Genomic DNA, 22,309 nt, shown 5'->3' with positions numbered 1-22,309 from the left:
AAGTCATTGTCGTAATGTAACCTTTATCAATCACCATAGTGAAATTATTCTCGCAAACTAGCAGTTGGATTGGGGTTAAAGGGGAAGTATGATGAAAAAAAATCACTTTATAATGGTTTTGCTACAGTGATATACATCCCTTTAGCCTCATTCAGAGGGTCAAAGTTGAAAAAAAAATCGTTTCCTCCCTCCCTTGTTATTCCACATTTAGTGAAAAGTCAGCTCCAAAAGAGCAAGTTAGATTTTGCCCGGCAGGTGACATCACCTACCGGAAGCTCCTCCTGCTGACAATCCTCTCTCCTCCAACCATGGACATAATACAAGCCTCCTAGAATGTGAGCTCTTTCCTCTCAAACAGCTAAACACTGCAGTTTATTATAGAATATATGTTATATTTTATTGCCATATATGTAAATGAAGACTGCACTTCTGGACGCCCAAACTGCACTATTTGCTCCATCCCCACAGTGATGGCCCAGGTGAGACTCAAACCGGTGACCCTCCAATAACAAGCCCGCTTCCTTAACCACTAGGCCACCACTCCCCATTGCTTAGCATGAATGTGGTGAGTGAGTGTTGGTGCTACAATAGTGTCTTACCACCACTGGAGTGAAAGAATAATGCACATCAATGTAAAGTGCTTTGAATGTCTATGAAAAGCACTATATAAAATCCAGTGCATTATTATTTGGACAGTTGAAGAATCAATATTTCAGACAAGTTCTTTGTTAATTAAATTATGAGAGCATATGTCAAGTATTGCTAGGATGTTAATGCATTGAAAGGCCAATTTTAAAGGGCCCATGTTACGCTGAATTGACTTTTCTGTGCTTTAAACATCATAAAAGTGCTATTTGGGCTTCATACACATGCCCAAAGTGTTTTTTTTATTGATTCCCTCAATCGTTAGTTAGAGGGTGATTTGCTCTTTTCTTACTGCAGGGCGAGTCCAAACACCTCGCTCCAATATGATGACGCGTTCTTACTTTGATGACGAATTTGACGGGGCACTGAGCTGGAGAAGCCACGCCTCCAGGAAGCTCTCTGCCGTGATTGACATGTAAACAGACACGCCCACGAATGTGCGTATTGAGAATGAGTTCGGCTACGGAGTGGGAGGAGGAGGGAGGAGGGCGGCACGCCCACTGATGAATATGCATAACTTGGCCGCAAATCAGCCCGTTTGTGTAGAGTTGATCAGAAAGTGACTTTTCAGAGGCTAAAACTCTGGAAAACAGGCGTTTGGGAAAATAAACTCAAATACTATGTTTTGTGGTTCTTAGAACAAATGGAGATGGGTGAAAAATAGCATGATATGTGACCTTTAAACGGAAAAATAACAGTTAACCTTAAAGAAAAGCAATGATTGTTGTAGAGTTTTCACTAACTACTTGAGTTCAATACATCCTTTAATATCGCTGTTTGAATCTGACGCACTCCCTCTGGCAATCACAGTGTACATTGTGTGGCAATGACTCTGCTACAAACTGACTTCTGATTGGCTAAATGAAAACCATACACAACCAATAACAGAACATAAACTCATTATATTATTCAGGTGTGTGAGTCGGCGAGGAGAGCTAAATACCAGCAACCTCAAATCTCTTAAAGGAACATTCTAAACTTTTCAGTGGTGATGTGACAGATTTAGAAAAACACACCAAATATTGGTCCCAGCTTTTATTACCCATATTTTATACAATACAAACAACTGCACATCTAATGTAATACAGGGTTGCTGCATACTCTACAAGAGCATTACTTCATGAACATCATGTAAATATTTTTGATCTCTCTTACAGCAATACAAAAAAGTACACAGTGAATTTTACAAACAAAAATACTCTATTTCATTTAAAGAGTGAAGAAGAAAAAGTATTCTACATTAAATTACTTGGAATAACTGTCAGTAATTAAAATAAAGGGAAAAATAGGAATTTATTTGCAACATTGCTAGTGATCATACATTTCTATTTTAGCGTTGAAGAGCAATTTAAAAGTATGCATGACAAATTAAAGCTTTGATTTGAAATGCAGTTTTTTTTATTGTCACTGAGGTGTTCAGAGTTTTTGATTGGATATTCTGAACAAAAATGAAATAAGAACTGTATGAGCTACAATCGTCACAGATAGCACGCACCTCTTCTAAATAGTGTGTTACCGATTGCATAGAGTGCCAAAAAAGGGAAATTAGCAAGAAGCTGTTTTACGCAAAGCTGAAGAAGTACCACAGATAAATGTGTCTGTTCTGAAGCCAATAACAACTGACCACTTTAGGTCTTGTTTTAAAGAAAGTGTCTATTCGTACGGTTCGGTTATAACTCTATATTGCAACAATTTTTAGGGTTAGGGTTAAGGTTAGGTTTACGGTTAGGTTTAGTCTTATGGTACGTTCACACCAAACGCGTTTCGGGCGTCAAAATCGTGCCTCATGCCCCTAGTTGGACACTTGCGCTCATTGAATCAGTACGCTTGTCACCAGCGTCGAAGACACTCTGGACGTGCGTCCAAACAAGTGGGAAGAAAACGCGTTGAGCACGTTTAGGGGAGGGGCTTCTCTGTTGCCGGTGGTGTTCTTACAATGGATGATATTGTGGCAATCAGTTACGTTCATAATTCACCCAGTGACTGTGATATGTTGGGGAACATTATGTTGAGAAGGCTGTGTTTCTGGTCAGATGTATTTTGGTGTGCACTGTAACGTTAGAGGGCTGTAGGGAAAGTGTGGTTGAATGGAGAATAAAGTTTGGAGTTCCCTTGCTGAACATGCCGCCTCCGACTGCCGTTCATTGGCTCTACGTTATCGAGAAAGTTGCTTGGCTTTATTTGCGCCTGATTCACCAGAGCTGCGCTTGGATGAGAGTTGCTTTCAGCGCTATTTCTGTCTCTCCTGTGCCTAGTTTGATGACCTGCTGACATGCATCGGCGCTCGCATCTCCTACCAGGACACCAACTACAGGCGCTCTATTCCAGCAGAAGAGCGCCTGTCCATTTGTCTCCGGTTAGTGTTTTTTTTTTCATTATTCTGAATTTGTCACGGTTGGAGAAAGCTCCTGATTGGTGGACACGCCGCGATATGCTCCAAACGTTCAACAATCCCAACTCTCGAGTCGGCCGCGCTGGAGGCGCCGGACGCACCATAAAAGCTTGAAATCTGAAAGCTTGAAAACGTACCCCACAGGAGGCCCGGAACGCGTAGCGGGACCTCTCGACGCTCCTAGAGGCACGTCCAACATATATTGTCTATGTAAATCTGACGCTGTTGACGCTTTGGACGCATTTGGTGTGAACGTGCCATTAGTCATGTGACCTAAACTGGTCAATGACTGACCTATCACGTGACCTAAACTGGCTAATGAGGGGCGGAGAGAATGTCGGTATATTGATACGGCCACTGCCTATTTTAAACAATTCCACCATGTGTGTTTATGTTCCCATCTCTCTTGTCTTGTGAAAGTTGGACGAATGTGTGTTTTTTGGTCCGGTCTCATTCTGTTAAAAACAGTTGATACTGGTAGAATCATTCGTTGGGCTCATACCTGAAACAAAAGATGATAATTTCATGTAATAAGACACATTAACAACACAACTGCAAATATTAAAAGGTAATGTTTCGTGTTAAACTATTTAAAAAAAAACACACAAAAGTTCATCATATAGCTATGAACTTTCTGTGAGCTGCATGTACACAGTCACTATTGCATTGTTGGTAAATAAGGGTAAATACAACAAAAATCAATCAATTCACTTTAAAATGATCTGTATTAGATAATAAATGTATTTGCAACAAACAAGCACCCAAATCTGAGACATTGGACCAGTATCAAATATGGTTTAGTTGTAATTTTTAATTCAATAAGTTTTAGAAAACATAGAGTGTGTGTAAAAGCATTGTTGTTTTTCTACAGAAACATAGATTTGAACATTGAACATAGAACATTATTAATTTATTGTAATTGTTTACAAAATGATAGGTACCTTACGATCTGTTGATGTAGAGGTAATAAATGCAAATTAGTTGCTAAAAAAAGGGCTCTTCTGATTTTTTCCCTAAACAATGGTGTTGTTGTTGTTATTATTATTATTATTATTATGATATTATGAATATTATATTTATATTATTATTAATTATTTCTTTTAGTATTAATATATAGAATATAATAAGAATAATAATAATAATAATTAGACTAATATATAATATAATAAATACTCCACCGCTGCACCGTTTTCTGATCGGTCTTTGATGTGCCTCGTTCTTCTGGTCAGGATCTCTTCCATGTTACGATAGGCTGCAGTTTGCTGGAATTCCTATCTAACTCCTGCGTGAACAAACACACATGCATCCCAACATTAAAAAATACAGAAACTCAAAATCATTTCTTCATTTTTTTTTTTTCATTCCAACAAATTTTAGTGCTTGATCTGTGGTTGACTGAAAAGGGTTAAGAGCAGTTTAACCCACATACTTACAGTACACGCAAATATACACACACACACGCATGTTTGCATAAATAGTCAGCTGTTAATATAAAATAAATAAAGAATAAAAAATCAACATGTGTATTTATTTAAGTTCATTTCTCTTATTTAACAGCAGAAAAAAAATGTGTCTCTTTGACAGCAAATTCTTTGCTGAATTTATACGAATAAATTTTATTTGTACTTAACCTGTAATTAACGGCTGTTACGGCAATTACTTTTCTTGTCCTTTCAAAATAAGTTGCCCCCAACCTTAGAATTAGCAACATACTAATTCATTGTAGTTCTTTATTTTATTTATATTTTTTCTGTTTATATTAATATTATATATTTCTATCCCCACTGTAGCTGATACGCATTCATGTTGGTTTGTTGGTTTTTTTCTTAAGAATTTTACATTTACTATGTTGTAATTTGCGCTATATGAATATAGTTGAATTTAATTTTCTATTTTTTTTTGCATTTACATCATGCAATTTAGGCATTCTGCTTTTATTTCATTTGGTCCTAGTCTTGTTTTTGTCAGTTAAAAAGATGGTAGAAAAAAAAATTATTATTTTATGAAATTTCTGGCAAGCTATCCAAGGTGTGATGTGCTTTGTGCTCAAAGTAAAACTAGGAAAGTCTGCAAAGCTAGTATGAAGTCAGGAATGGAAAATAATAAAATGGATTAGACAAAGAATGAAATTAAAGTACAACAGTGAGTACCAATGTGGTCAATGTTGTTTTTTTTCTAAAGAAACGTCACTGAGTAGTGAATACCTTCTCGGCTAAGGCCAGCTGCTCACGCACTCGTAAAAGCTCGTGTTGGCAGAGATCAAGTTCTCCTGCAGATCCTTCTGGGATGCAGCGTTGGCACAGAGAGATCTTTCGTAGTCTTCCCTGAGAGCTGCCACTGTGTCCTCCAGACTGTTTAGCTCCTGGGATTGATGAGTGACAATCTTAAAGCACAAATAATATTAATCAAAGTTTATTATCCAATCCGAAACAAAGCCATAACATCAACGTATGCCTAATAGTGATCGACTAAAGCAGCTCTTTTATGTTGATACATACCCGTTAGGTCCCAATAGCAGATGAATGTGAATGATAAGTTTGTCAGAAGTAGAAAATTAAAAGTTTCTTTTTTTTTTTTTTTTCAAAAACGAGAAATAAAGAGTAATAAAAATACCTGTTGTTCATCTTGAACCTTTCTGAGGTCCTTCAGAGCTCTTTCTGCCCTCGTTTTCTCATCTAGTGCACTCATGGCCTGATGAAATCAAGCAGGAAGAGGATTAAGAAAAACAATCACTGATTGTAAAGTCATAGGGGTGGATTCACTAAAGCTTTCCGGTTGATAAAACGTGTGTAAACTCCTCGCGCTGATAAGGGGTACAAACCCCAGGGAATCAGCGCGTTATGCTCTGATGAATATGTAATGTAGGCGGGGTGCAAAAAAATGGGAGGAGGGGATGCAAATAAATTAATGCAGTGGACGCAATGCAACCAGGTGGTAACTATCAAAGCTTTTTGCGTAGTGGTGGCAGCAGTGATGTTTGTGAGGAGACGACGCAGGCAAAGGAAAGGCGACCGAGGGATCGCATTTTCAGACCTCGAGTAGACATTTTGAAATGAACGAATCCACAATAAGAACGTGTGGAGCTCACGCCTCAGCGCACGCATTAGCTCTGTGCTCCACATGTTTGGACTTAGGGTCATCCTATAAACTTTTGAGACTACTTTTTGTATTTCTTAGGCAGTGGCTATTTGTACGGTTGCCGTATCTTATTATATTATTAAAGCAACTATATTCCTTATATAGTGCTTTATATCGTGCCAACTTCTCTTTACTTCAACTGCTGTTTTCCTACTTTTCCTCCCAAATGGCGTTTCTCCTGCTAACGCTGACGTATCTTTGCTGTATTCAATCATGAGTTTATTAACTTCTTCTACCAACACCTTCAATTCTGCTACTTCAAATTTTATTTTTTGCTTCTGCGCACTTGGCTCTCCTTTGCCCTCCACATTCAAAATAAAACGTGCGAAATGCTCATTTAAATAGGGCGGTCTCCACCACTTCTGCACGCGCACTAATTATCTGCTGCAATCTTAGTGAATTCCTCGCAGCAGGTGAGGAAACTGCATCACCAAAGGATTTAGAGACGCAACTGGTTTACCACTCTTAATCTAAAATCTTAGTTAATCCACCCCATAGTGCTTTATTACATTATTTAGTACCTGGCTTTCTAAGGTGCGGGAGTCTGGATTTCAGTTTCCGTTTTCTTCCTGTAGCCTTGAGATTTCCTAAGGAACAATAACATTTGCTGAAATCGTACATCAAGTTAAGTGCAATCATATATTTAAAAACCGTGACATTAAATCCATGTAAAAAGCTCTATTTCCTACCTTTTGAAGAAGTTCAGATATTCCTCCTTCATTCAATGGTGCTAGCTTAGGTTTACTTGTTTCCTGGTTCATCTGCAAATGAAGGAACCACGTTGTAGTTTAAATAAGTGCATTTGAACTTCTTAGTGTGAGGCGGCGTCAAAAACGCTTTTACTGTATCTATTTTGTGTGTTAGAGGAAAAACAACGTGTAAAGAGCCCATCACAGGATGTTAGTGTGAGTAATGTTGTAATAACTTGACAGCACACATGTTGCTGTTGATCTATAAACAGGACACACAGAGGTATTTATGTCAAAAATGCACATTTACTTTAGTCTGTTTTGCCTCCAAATGAATATGCAATAGGGCAGGCTGCATCAAAGTTGACAACTTTGGAAAGGGAGGAGATGCACATACTTCAATTTAGTTTATATGTATGTATTTAACACGTTTGACAGGAAGGTCCTAAAAGCCACAGCTTTACTCACAGATGGTTGTAAAGTTATTGGTTTGTTAAGGACATCTATCTATCTATCTATCTATCTATCTATCTATCTATCTATATATCTATCTAAAATGTGTGCGTGTGTGTGTTAAACTAATATGTACACAAAAAATACACAAAATGACACAGAAATGCACAAAACTACAACAAAAAGATACAAAAATACACAAAATGACTCCAGAATCACACTACAATGGCAACAATAAACAGTAATTATACAAAAATGCACAAAAACACAACTTAAAGATACAAAAATACACATAATGACTCCAGAATCACACTACAATGTCAACAAAAAAACCATTAATTATACAAAAATGCACAAAAACACAACTCAAAGATACAAAAACATACATAATGATTCTAAAAAACATACATTACAGAAAAATACACCAAACAAAATATATATATAAAAATTAGTTTAAAAAAACAACACATTTATTCAAGAGCATGTCCCATAGAATTAAACCAGGAAAAATTGCACACGCTATTTTACTTTGCACCCGCAAATACAATATACCATTTGTAACACTACAGAGTACAGAGTATGTACACCTTCTTTATACATCCAACCTTCAAACACATACTCATTTGGCCATAATTCACAACTCTACTTAAGCTCCCACATGAATACATACTTCCGATGGGCACTGTACTAGTGTAGGTAAATGGAAAGGTGATGGAGAAAATTTAACTTTTTTTTTTTTCCTCTTTCCAATAAATCAAAAGTCATTTAAACATTTATTCTCAACTAAATTTTTTTTTTTTTACTTTGTCTTTCCTCTTTAAATATTCTTGTCTTCATCAGATGTTGTTGTTTTCCACTCAGCAGTGAGCACTTTCTCAGATAACCTACCATATTGTGTTCTCCTGCTTTTATTCACATTTGTTTTCTATACATCAAGAATATGTTTTTCCCAAACTATTTTATTAACACCTCAAATTAAATGGCTTCATTTCCTTTTCCCTTTTGCATTTGCAGCCACTCTGCTTCTCCCACATTCTCCATGTTGAACACCATAATGTGCATAAAAGCCTTGTTTAAATAGGGCAGTCTCCACCACTATTGCACCTGTTGTCATTTGTCCAAAACTATCCTGGACTCCTTGTAAATCATCGACAACAGCTGAACAAAATGCGTTGCACATGCAGCAATCTTTATTTAGGATCTTAGTAAATCAGACCCTTGTGTGTTACACCTACAATCAGGGTTGGGGTCGATTATAATTGTAATCGCATAATTTATCATTTATTACAAGCATGACGTAATTAAAAACAATCTGGTGCTGTTGTAATCATGATTTAATTGTAATTGAGTTCAGATCATTGACTTTGTCATGGTAATTGGCATAGAAATTCTATAAAAAACTATAATTTACAATTTCATTAAATGCAAATGCATATGTAGTTAATAATTATTAAAATGTGTTTCAGATCAACTTTTCAATACCTGTGAGTTTTCTTGAGGATCATTTTATCATTTTAAAATAATTTTAAATCAAGTAGACTTACTGACACAATCTGGATACAGTATATGGATACATGGATAAGAAGCTAAACAAGGTAACCAAGAAATGAAAAACTAATTTGATAATACATAATATTTTTTTTATGTTTTTTACAGCTAATTAAAGACATGGGTCAAAACGGAGCCATTATCATCATAATAGATGGAAACAGAAAGCTAACACGAAGAACTAAAAGTTGTATGAGGTTATTTATTAAAGGTTCATTAATTTTAATTGCACTACAGTAATTGAGCACGTAATTGTAGTTGACTTTCAGGGGAAAAACAAAATAATTGTGATTTTTGTTGAATTGGAAAAAAATCTGGTCATTGTTATCGGAATTGACCTGCAATTAAACATGGATAATGGAAGACGTAATTGTAATTGAAAAATGTAATTGACCCCAACCCGTCCTACAATGGACTGTTAATCTTTTTAGGGTGTACCCTACCTTGTGTAAGCTACTTGAAGCTGATTGATGGTATTTACTAGGGGTGTCGGGGAAAAAAATCGATTCGCCGATTTATCGCGATGTTGCGTCGATTTTTTTTTTTTTTAACCAGGAAAGTCTTTTCCACTGCAGGAGACATTGTAACTGCACAAAGAAGTGTTCTGAAACCTGGGCGTGTTGACCAGCTTGTGTTTTTTCAATAAAATCTAAAAAAAATACGAACTTTCTGCATTTATTTGTTGTTCTAGGCATATACCTCAGTTAAGATGCACTAAAGTCATGTTGCACTAAAGTCAAAGTTGGTTTAAAAGCCACAGGCAGATTGTATGTTATTTTTTTATTACAGATTAGTTGTTTCTTATATATAAATATATATATAAAAATCGCAATAATCGCCTTATACTTTAATATCGGGATATGTCGTATCGTGACCTACTGTATGTATCAGGATACGAATGGTATCGCCAGATACCAGGCAATGCACACCCCTAGTATTTTACTATTATTAATAATATTTACAACTTTTTTCCCTTCTGAACATGGTCTTTTTGAAACATTTTCATCCATTTTTGTTTTTCCTTTATAGCCATAATACATAATGTGATCAGTTAGGTGAACCTGTTAAGAGATTGAGGATGTAAATCAGCACTAATAATCATCATATCCGCATGTACACGTTCATCAATATTATCACTTCTTGTAAAAAATAAAGTTTAAGTTATTCTCAATCTCATGCAGCCTGGTTTAATAGGCATCAAGTGTCTGCTCAACTGCAAGCAAGTACAGTTCTAAGGATTGTGGGTAGAATAACGACAACGGCACTTATGGTAGTGTTTAAAGACGGAGCTGCCACATTCAACTCACCTTATCACGGGTTTTTAAAATCAGTCTTCTCAAAATGAGCCACTTTCTCTAACAGCTCCCTACACGAAGAGAGGAGAGAGAGAAAACAATAATAATAGGAAACATTAGGGCTGCTCGATTATAGAAAAAAATAATCATCACGATTATTTTAGGCATAACTGAAGTCACGATTATTCAAACCATTATTTGTCAAAAAAAGTCATTTATTTTTTGTACAAAACAATGTAAAATATATTCTTTAAACGTGAATAAAATCCATCAAAACCTAAAATCAAAAATGTTCACTTTTGCACCCAAAAAAAACCAAAAAATCAGTTCTTGCATGTGATGTGTCTTTGCTCTATACGTCTTTAACATCAAACCCAACGTGTTCCCATACGAGATCATTTGACTTGCCTTGGTTGTTTACCAAGCGTTTACATATGTTTTTATGTTATTTGTTAAATAAAACAAGTGAATAAAAAGAAAAAAATATATAGATATAATCTTTTTATCACGATTATGTTATTTTTGTAACCGTTGGGAGTATTATTGAAAATCGTAATCGAATTTCAATTAATTGCACAGCCCTAGTAAACATAGTCTGTGACTATGCAACAATGTACACAGCAGCAGTGTGACAATGCATTATGAACCATTTTTCTTTTAATCGTGTGTGAAAATTTCAGGTTAGCAAATAGCAATACATTTTACATTTACTGCAACAGAGAAAATGAGAATATATTATGTCTACTCTGGCTTAATAAATAAAAATTATAATGAGTTTTACTTGAAGACATCAGTTGGTCTAGAATGCAGGGACAATGTGCACATTGTAAATAGTCAAAAGCAGAAACATTCTGACACAGATTTATCTTTAAGACTTGAATCATAGTGTAACACGAACCCACTCTTTGACTACAATGGGACCTTAAGTTGTTTACTATTTCTAGACGGAAATGAGCAGCCTATCCCCCTCCCTGTGCAGGTGCATCCTCAATTACTCTAAAGACAGACCACATGTAGCACAGGTGTAGCACTATAGTGTCTTCTTTACTTCCTCTGAACACTGGGGCCCCCCACGGCCCCCCAACACCTTCACAACCACAACTGAAAAAACTACCTTATTCTAACACTGCCATCAGGTTTGCTGATTGCACAATTCTGATGCATCTGACCCCCCCCCCCCCCACCCCCCCACACCCCCCACCCCCCCCCCCCCCCCCCCCCCCCCCCCCCCCCCCCCCCCCCCCCTCCCCCAAAAAAAAAAAAAAACACATTTGAGATCCGTCCCCTGATGAAAGAAGAGTGTAACCTGTAGCATGGGGGTTGTTTTAGTTAATTAACCGTTTGTCCCACTTTAATCCCAGGTGTGCTCGGACCAGTGAAGCAATGGATTAATAACCTATAAATAACAACATACAGTACATTACAGCTTTTTCCCTTTCAGTGTCAAAAAACCAAAAAAGTCAAAATGACATGAGAAAACATGAATCACTGTGTAAATTGAACTCAACAATATTTGCAGAGGCACACAATTTTCCTTGGTGCTTAAATTATAGCATGATTGCAGTCATTTTTCATGTTAAACAGATGAAAAAACTAAAAGTTCTTACAAAATCCTCAAATTATGATAGAATATTTCCTTTAATTACAGCAAAATTGGTCACAAAAATCAAGAAAACTCAAAGTGAATTTCCTGTTGGGACTGATATCTGTCACCTATTGCTTGGATATTGTCCGTTTCTTACATATTTTGTATCTTATAGATACATAGAAGTGCAAATAGGGCACAAAAATGTTGAAATTACTGGTTTTCCAGCATCAAATCTGTGGCCTACCTGAGATTGAACTACTCCGTATTAATATAAAGTCAAGAGGGAGCAATTAAGGAACAAGGTTGTAAATATATTAAATGCATAGTTTTTAAAAAATAAAAAACAGGTTCAATAGTTTACGATCAATGGTGTTTTGCTGCCATCTGCTGTTCAGTTCTTCTATCTGGTTTTGTATCATGTCTGTTACTCATAAAAAACAGTAAAACTCCCTGTGTGCAGATAAGAAACAAGAGTTTTAAAAATTGTAATGTCTATGCTGTAATTTTTTACAATTACCAGCAGGTTTGATTGGATACACTGCATATAATAACAAGAAGAAGAAGAAGAAGAAGAAGAAGAAGAAGAAGAAGAAGAAGAAGAAGAAGAAGAAGAAGAAGAAGAAGAAGAAGAAGAAGACGAAAGAAAGAAGAAGAAGAAAGAAGAAGAAGAAGAAGAAGAAGAAAAGAAAGAAGAAGAAGAAGAAGAAGAAGAAGAAGAAGAAGAAGAAGAAGAAGAAGAAGAAGAAGAAGAAGAAGAAGAAGAAGAAGAAGAACAATAGCAATACTAATAATAACAACAACAATAATTATAACAATAATAGTATTTATAATGCACTTTACATTTAAAACAAATCTCAAAGTGCAACAATGGGTTCATAGTAGAGTTGGAGAATTATTTACATTTGTGATATTATCACAATATCATAAAACACAATTTTCTAATCGCAAAGGCTGCAATTTTATTTTATTTATTTATTTATTTATTTTTGTCCTGTCTTGTACTGTCCTGTTAAGTTCAGAGAATTTAAGAAGTATGTTGAAGAGGTAAAGCCACAGATTTGTTTGCTTTATTGTTGTAATCTGTGCTTTAAAATGTATATTTTATATTTTTTTAAAGTTTTAAATAAATCTGAAATTGTTTATTATGAAACAGATTGATTTATTGCTTGTGTTTATTGAAAAATACATGACAAGAGTCCCGTGAAAAAATAATTGCAAATTAAATCGCGAAAGCAATATTGAGGAAGAAAAAAAAATCGCAATTAGATTGTATTCCAAAATCGTCCCGCCCAAGTTATTCAGAGGAATAAAAGCAGGTTTCGAAAAATAAAACAGAAAGTGATCCGTACAAAATTAAAAGAAACAGCTGATCCAAAAAGTGCTTTGATAAAAAAAAAAAAAAGTTTGTATTCTCCCTTGTAGAAAGTCGAGTTTTGCCATTTTTTAATTGCTCACCTGTTCTCCAGCTCTGAGATGTCGCTCTGCAGACGGAGGTAAAACTTCTCAGCCTGGGAGAAGAGCTGTCGGAGCAGCAGCACGTTGGTGTGAGCCGTGTTAATGAGCTCCATCTCCACCTCACCGCGGACCACCACCTGCAGCCCGTCCAGCATCTCCCTCACTTCATCCACTGTGAACGTCTCCTCCACCAACCTTAGGAGGAAACATACCCACAGCGGTTGTAAAAAAGCAGCTCATTCCTCCCGTCCGTCATCAGAATGTACAACACTAGCATAGCCTTTTTTTTTCTCATCTGTAAATCAGGGGTTCTCAACTGGTCTCACCCTGGGACCCGCATTTTACCACGATTATTAAATCACGACCCACTTTTCTTTTTAGAATTCAAAAACCAAATTTAGTTTTTGAAAACACACATATAGTCTTTTTTAAAACATAAATACTGTATTTTCCTGTGCAAAACGCATTTCACAACATGCCTGTCAAATCAAAGACATGTCCAACATAGAAGACATTAAGTCTTCATTTATTTTTGACCAGCTGTCCGTGACCCACTCAGTACAGGCCCGCGACCCAGTTTTGGGTCCCGACCCACCAGTTGAGAATCGCTGCTGTAAATTATTATGTTCCTCCATAGCTTTACTAATGTGCAATATCACTCATACTCTTTGTAAAACCCCAGTTACAGCTTGAGATTGTAATTCATATACAACAACTTAATTACTTATTAATAATAAGTAATAATTCTGAGGTTATTGAGGGAAAACTCTTAGTTAATGGCTTACTGGTTGTATATTAAGGCCATGCAGAATAAGGCATTAATAAGTACTTAATAACGACTAATTAAGTAATTTGCATGCTAATAAGCCACTAATTACTGGTTAATAGGTTTTCCCTAAACTAAAGTTATCTCGACCAATATCTATTATCTATTTTATTTTTTATTACTTGTTTTATTTTTAATGTTCATTTTATGTTTGCCTTTCTGTGTTTGTATTTAGCTTTCTGTTTTGCTTCCTTTTTATGTCTTGGCTGCTGTAACATGTGAATTTCCCCACTCTGGGATAATATAAAGGAAATCTAATCTAATCTAAAACAACCATGTGGAAACTAGGGGTGTAAAGATTGATCAATCTGGATCGATTAATCGACTGTTTGATCAATGATTTAGTCAAATCGATCTGAGGTAAACAATGATATCAATCACCATTCGGCCTGCTGCTTTTATTTTGAAAGTCCCCTTAACGCTTGACGACATTGTTCCATCAGAACGCAGTGTTGTGTCTCCTAAATTGATCAGTTGTTGTTTTAAGAAAAACTTTATATATAACCTTATTTAATTTGGGGAAATTTTGTGAAAGAAATTGAAGAAAAATGCTGGATTTTGGAAAACGTTTGACTTCCATCACGTGATAAAAGCGTGGGGAAAATGTGAGCCCTGCTAATATTGTGGAGTTTCATTGAATTTGTGTATTAATTTTAACTTATTATAAAACTGAATTAGTTGCTGATTTACAAAATGATTTATGGTTTCTCTTATTTATTTTTTTTTGCTTTCTGTTTGCTGGCCAAATATGATGCTCTAGGGCCGGATTTGGCCCCCGGGCCTTGAGTTTGACACGTGTGCCTTAAACAGTCAGGTAACAAAATTCTCAAAATGTATCAAGATTGTGTTTTTAATAGGGGTGTCCCAATCCGATATCGGTTACGGATATCGGTCCGATAATAACCTGAAAACGAATATCGGATTCAAATTTCCCTATTTTGGATTTTTTTTTTCTTCCCCAAATTCATTTTTTATTTATTTAATTCAATTGTAGAATACTGTAGATATTATGTTGAAGGTTAAAATTGGTTAATAATAAATGGGTCAGTTTTTCTCATACCTATTGTTCTCTGATTGAGTAACATCACTTGATCAATACTTTTCTAACATTCCACACTACAAAATAAGTCATTGTTATTTTTTTATTAGAAAAAAAATAAAAAATAATAATATAATTCATGCTGATATCAGATCAATATCGGTATTGGCCGATACGCAAGGCCGCAATATCGGTATCATATCGGAAATAAAAACGTTGTATTGGGACATCCCTAGTTTTTATTCTTTAATGTGAAAAAAAAAACAGACAGTGGTAAATGGGTTCAAAATATTGTCCGATATCAAACACAGAATGAAATCGAAAAAGGCGATTTACACCCCTAGTGGAAAAAAGTCATCAGTGCACACCACTGTTATTATACAACATCAATGGATTGGCACAAACGCACGCACACACTCCCCCCCACACACACACCCACACACACACAGCATGCCATTAAAAAAGAAATGACATCTTACCTGCTTTCTTTGAGCTCCTCGAAGCACGAGTCAATAGTCTTGAGACTCATGACTCTTTTTGAACGAGCAAATCTCATGTAGTTGATGACTTCATTCTCATGGTGATCACTGAACCCCAATTCAGCCTTCACCAGGAAGATAAATATACAGAATAAGTCTGTCACTCATTTGACTACTACTAGTACTCATACATTGCATCAAACCACTGAAAGAAAAAGGTTCAATATTACTCGAATGAAAACTGACTGAATTAGTATTAACTCTAAAAACGTACGGTTCTCTTGTATAAAATCACTTTTATATAGCAACATTTCCCTCAGAATACTATGTAAAAACAACTATAATGATTAAATTATCTCATTTTGTAAATAAGTGGGAAAAAAAAACGTATTTAGTGCTTCCTAAATAAATGTATTTCTATAGTTTTCATCATTTCCGTTCATCTCCGTCTTGGTGTGGGACCACGACTGGCCTTTGTATTTTCAGTTCATGTTCTAATCAACATCATTTCCATCATTATTATTATGATCATCATTTTTAACTAAAAATACGCACAATAAAACCCCATATTTATAATGATTTTATTTGTTAATTTCCCACTCTCTCAAGTACCCCTTGTAGCACCACCACGCACCCCTAGGGGTACACGTACCCCCATTTGAGAAACATTGATCCATAAAACACATTTTGATAGACTTCATATGCCTAAAGGTGTAAGTATTTACATATTTTTCACTTCCACATGTCTTTCTTTGTGAACCATATTTGACCTGAATTAAAGCATTGTTTCAACAATTCTTGGCCTTTTTGAATCATCACAATGTAAAAATGTTTCACCTTTTCTTTGTTCTTTTTTTTTTTTGGATGCGTAACATTTTTAAATCATTAAGTCTGATGTTTTGATTGCACTGAAGCAGGGACGTCAAACTCATTTTAGTTCAAATATGGACCAGTTTGACCTGAAGTGGGCCACAGATTTTTCATTATATAAATGATAACGTAACGGTATGTGAGTATATTGGTCCCTGCAGGATCTTCACTTAAATTTCCCTGATTTTGGGGAAATTTTGTAAATGATTTGAGGGAAATTTGCCAGATTTTGGAAAAACTGAGAGTTCGTTCAACAATTTTGAGATAAAAAATGACTGCCGTCATGTGATATAAGATCTGAGCTCTGCAAAATATTGTGGATTTGAATTGATTTTTTTTTGTATTTGAAGGGGATTGAGATACTGAATTAGTTAGTGATTTACAACATTTCATGTTTTTTTCTATCATTTTTCACTCTCTCGAGAGGGCCCAATTTGATGCTCTAAAGGGGCCGGATATGGCCCCCGGGCCTTGAGTTTGACACATGTTTGCATGTTTGAGTGTGTTTACTTTACATCTCTCAGTTACAACACCACATGGCCCCTAAGTAGTTCAAGTATAGAAGATAGATAGATTGGACTCTTAAACTATGACATTTTCCACTACCTAAAGATTTTACAACTTTTTCACTCTGCATATCATTATTTTGTATGATAATAATATTTTCAGCATTTTCACTTTTAGATACATGCTGTCATAATTTCTATTTTCAGGTTTTATATGATGCTTCCATGTCATAATTTAGATTTTTTTTCACCATATTTGTTAAGTACAATATATAATATGTATATAATGTATAAACATATTAATACTTAAACATAATAAAAGGTTTTTGTTCATTTATATATTGCCACTCTAAATGGAATTGATGAAATGTGTGTCATAAACATGAAATAGTATAATATTAATATTATGTACATGTCATATACATTCATGTGTATGTAATTAATACGTATATGTGTGTACGTACTGTATGTATATACGTTTGATGTTAATGGATAAACTGTATATATAAAACTGTTTTCTTATCATCACAATTATAAATAGTCATTATTATTATTTAAATATAACTTGCTATTTATTATCTATTTTACTCGTATTAACAATGTGCTCAAATATGATGAAATTTTAAAAAAAAAAAAAAAAAAAAAAAGGCTTTATAAACTAGGCTATCAACTAACTTGTTCAGGATTTTGATATCCTGTTTGATTAGCTAGGCCTTTCGTCACATGAGCTGTGTATGTAGCTGCTAACGTTAGCTTCCAGTCTTTCTCTCCTCAATGGGTCAGCCACGTTCATAAAATGGAGAAAATATAAAATGCTTAAGCTCAAAGTGGTCTGAATAAATATCCGTGGTAGTTACCGGTACTCACCATAATGGCTCCGTAGTCAGCGTTAGCAAAATCCAAGTTAGCTTTCCAACAGACTGATCCTAAAGGGAAGAACTGAGACTGGGTTCGGACTGGAGGTCTATCAGAGAGCAGATTAGAAAGTATGAAATATACCTAAATTATCTTTCTACAATAATATCGCTAAGTCAGGAGGCAACAGAGAGTCAGACCATAGCTATAAGATTATCTAGACGATTTGCTAGTGTGTTGTTAATAGAGGAGCCACAGTTTGCCGTAAGAGTGCCTGGCAACGGAAAAGAGCGTCATTGCCTTGGTTACGAGAGCTGATGCGTTCAGGAACATCACGTACAGATTTTGTCAAAATGACGAAATACGGTCAAACCTTGACAAATATTTAAAAATAATGGGTTACAGACTTTTTCAGATGTGGTTGAAAAGCGTAGTGACAGTTTGTGGCATTTATTTGTTTATTTATTTATTTATTTATTTATTTATTTATTTATTTATTTATTTATTTATTTATTTATTTATTTATTTATATTTTACATGTATTTTGAGAGGCCTATCCCTTGTTTGCACTGCCTCACTGTAGCCTTTTGTGCTCGTTTGAAATTAAACCCAACTCACGTATTCTGAAAAAAATATTTATTACATATATAATTCAAAATTCTAATTCAAAAGGCTGGCAATTCTTTGAAAATGTATCACAAATGGCTTTTCCCTCTTTTTTTTTAGAGAAAAAATAAAATATTATCCCCTAAGTAAGAACTTACATTTAATAAACATCCATAAAAAGACACTTTATTTTATTATTAGTTAACTTCATTCATTCGCGGGTTTTTTTTTTCTTTATTGACTCTTTATTCAAAAATACAAAACAATAAAGACCGCCAGGGGGAAACAAAAATACAGAGGCAAATATTCAAAGTATCACAATATACAAAAATATTGAAAAGAACACATAAATAAAACGTTTTAATGGATTTCATATTAGTAGAGCATTTAATGGTTTTCATATATTGTTTGACTTCATTTTCCATGATAGAGAGCAGTGGTTTCTGTTTTGTGTATTGACTTGTATGAATATCCCATTCATTCATGTTGTGTATCTTTTTATTCCCTTATACAAGATTGGAGTGTGCCGGTCAGGACACCAGTCTCTGGCAGGAAATGAAACCTTGTTTTTAAAAAGTATTTGAATTTACTTATATTATTTTGAATTTACAAACAAAGCCCAAACAATTAAATTATCCCAAAAAGACAGATATATATATATATATATATATATATATATATATATATATATATATATATATATATATATATATATATATATATATATATATATATATATATATATATAGTGTGGGTCATTTTTAATCCTAATGTTCATAAATAATGGCTAGACTCTAACCATATGCTGTGGAGAAAGGAAATTGGAGGAGATCTTCTGACTCCTCTGGACTTTTTTTTTGGACATTTTTGAGTCCTAGCGTTATTGTGTGTATTGGGGGTAAAAAATCACACACACTTCTGTGAATATATTTTCTGTGTTTATTTTCAATATAATTGCAAACAACTACATTTTCTGAGTGTTTTGGTTTTGTTCAGTCTCTATGGCATCTGTAAACAGGGTGTATGCCTAGAAGCGCATGTCCTTGTGAGGGTTTTGACATTTTAAAGGAAAACTCACCGACTGTACGGACAAAATGAAACGTAATAGAACACTAACTATCTACTTATACATTTATCCTATACATCAGGAGGGAAACCTGGCTGGCACCCATAGAAAATAACCTAACCATAATTAAGAAAAAATAATAATATTAACAATACTAGCAACAATAACAATTCACCAACTACCAAACCGTCACAACTGTTTATTAATTATTTTTCAATTATTTACTCCCACAATAAGCTTTGTTACATGCATATGATAGATTTTTAATATGTATAACTTACTAATGAATACAGTCCCAATACAACTCACTGTAATTCTATTTAATCAGAACAATCTGCTATATTTAGGACAGTTTCTGGCCAAATGTTTAATATTCCTGAGATAAAAGTATGAAAATCATAATACATGTTTTGCTACGACATTGTTTAAACTGTTAATACTGTCTATGTCTGTATTCAGGGATGTGTTAATGTGTCATGTACAACAGTAGATGGCCTTTGGAGTACTGTATAGGAAATTTCAAAGTAAAAGAAAAAGCACAATTGCTACTTTTCATATCTTTCAGTCCCTGGTGAAAGTGCAGGGATCTATAAACTCAGTAATCCCACTCAAGGCTCTTTATTTAAATAGTTCATGCAAAAACTGATGCAAAAAAAAAAAAAAAAAAAAAAAAAAAAGCATTACTCAATAACTTTCCATGCAGATATATTATTAATGATATCAGCTACCAGAATACATGTCTCATAGTGATGTTTCCTCTTTATTCAAAACTCAGTAAACTAATGAAGCAAGCATCAAACATAGAAGAAAACTACTGTTTGCACAGTCCTTTTATTTATTGACTGACATTTTTGAGGCAAGGGGAGATGATCTTCCCCTCCTCATGTCTAGCCGTAACTGGATTAGACTAACAGGCAGCACATGGTTGGTCACCTAATCAGATGTCTAATAACGTGACCCTTCAGCACAACCACTCACAAGTTTTGTGTGTAACTTCAGTCAGTATCAGAGGCCAAGATGTTTCCGCTCTACCTTCAATCGCGGTGAGTCACTTTCAATTCAAGACTTTACATCTAAAGTGTTCAAGCTATATTCTGAAATCTTAAAAGTCATTGGTTGTATAGTTTTTGGCTCAATACATTTTGTGAAATGTACTATTCAAATGATCATCATTAATTTGAATGGCGTAAGCCAATCAGCTCCAAGCATGAACTCTCCCATCAGGATCATTTTTAAATAGAGTTGTCTGATAGGCAACCGTACCATATGTTATGATGGGCTTTAACTGTGACTAGATTTGTATTCATTTGACATGTATCATATTTTCAATATGATGTATTTGTATAGCTTACAACAGTAGTTCCCAAACTGGGGTACGTGTACCCTAGGGTACTTCAATACCTCTCAGGGGGTACGCAGAAATGTGTCAGTTTATTTTTTAACCTTAGCGGAATTTTTTTTTTTTTTTTTACATGCATACAGACTTTTTTCTCTCGTCAATCAAAAATTATTTGTGGCATAACTCTTTAAAAAACATCAAAGGGGAAGTTCAAATTCTAAAACGAGCAAAATATCAGAAATAAATAGGGGAAAAAAAAGGCCTAAATTCAAGGTTAATGTTGGACGAGTCACGGGAAAGAGTTTAGACGAGCCTGCAGACACAATAAATAATTATAACATGAACTAAGGGGTACTTGCGATAAGAAATAAATGCTAAGGGGTACATGGGGCAATATAGTTTGGGAAAGACTGGCTTACAATGTGTAAAATTCTATCTCCTACCCTGACAAAACCAAAAACAAAACCAACAGATTGATTTGATGCATTTTCATGTAGCAGATAAAATGTATTTTATGCACGGATGACAAAAATGTATGCATATGCATATATGTATTGATGCATGTGGATATGTTTACTGTACTACACATAAATGCATGTGGTAGTTCATTGTATAATGGCAACACTGAAGTCATATAGACTATAAAAGCACAAAAACTTAATCAGCATTTGGAGTTGAAACATTGTAAAACTTGAGCCCACCGATATGATGTTGGTCTCCCCTTAGCTATAAAAGATAAGGTCAGGAATATGGATAAAGGAAGAGGAAGTTACTTAGTTGTGGACAGACAAAAGCTGGTTTTATTAGTGATCTTCAAAATTCTCATTGGTGCATTGAAAAAAACTGGTCCATAGAAGGCAGTATACTTCCATGGATTCATGTGTAATACCGTTTGTTCAACATATCTATAAAGCCTCATATGAGCTCATTCTTTTGTTTATTTATTTATTTATTTTTATTTTTATTTTTGACAAAAACAAGCTTGGTTACTTTGAAAAATGTCTCCCACAGTATTACATTTTTGGGATCCATGAAAAATACTTTCAGTAAGTGACAAAGTGAAATCCTTTCATTTTTATTATATATTTATTTATTTTCCTCAACATTTTTTTTTTTTTTTTTCATTTTGTGTGAGCATTAAAATACAGTGCACACTTTCAGACAAACATACACTGGTACATATTTTGCCACTCACAATTAGGATTTTTATGCAACAAAACAAGGAACATAAATACAGACGGTCAAGTGAATTACGAAATCCTCAGTTTTTCGCATTTGGTCCCCGTACCCTATAATAACATTTAAAAAGTTCAGATTTTGGATTTATAATCATTTTGTTTTTCACACGAAATGAAGACTGCAAAAAAAAAAAAAAATACAACAATATCAGTTGTTCATTAGGAAAACCTCAACTAAATAACGAATAAATAAAATACCTAGTACAATCAATTACTTAAATGGCAAATGTGTTAAAGAAGGCTGGACAGATCTATGTACAAAACGTTTGTTTTTTGTTTAGT

General features: G+C 34.6%; 1 protein-coding gene across 1 annotated transcript; it reads right to left on the bottom strand.

Moving 5' to 3' along the window:
- Positions 1-1,799: 1,799 nt before the first annotated feature.
- Positions 1,800-18,048, bottom strand: lztfl1 (leucine zipper transcription factor-like 1). Its single transcript, XM_028434559.1, is given in 13 exon segments — positions 1,800-3,539; positions 4,216-4,235; positions 4,237-4,308; positions 5,242-5,291; positions 5,294-5,420; positions 5,651-5,728; positions 6,697-6,762; positions 6,865-6,936; positions 8,336-8,342; positions 10,181-10,231; positions 13,204-13,398; positions 15,548-15,672; positions 17,791-18,048. Coding segments are annotated over 13 exon segments (885 nt in total). The 5' UTR covers positions 17,794-18,048; the 3' UTR covers positions 1,800-3,520.
- Positions 18,049-22,309: the final 4,261 nt, after the last annotated feature.

Source organism: Gouania willdenowi, chromosome 20 (genome assembly GCF_900634775.1).
Source record: "Gouania willdenowi chromosome 20, fGouWil2.1, whole genome shotgun sequence".
NCBI lineage: Eukaryota > Metazoa > Chordata > Actinopteri > Blenniiformes > Gobiesocidae > Gouania > Gouania willdenowi.
Note: the sequence above shows the minus strand (reverse complement) of the source record. Positions and strands in the feature narration are given on the sequence as shown.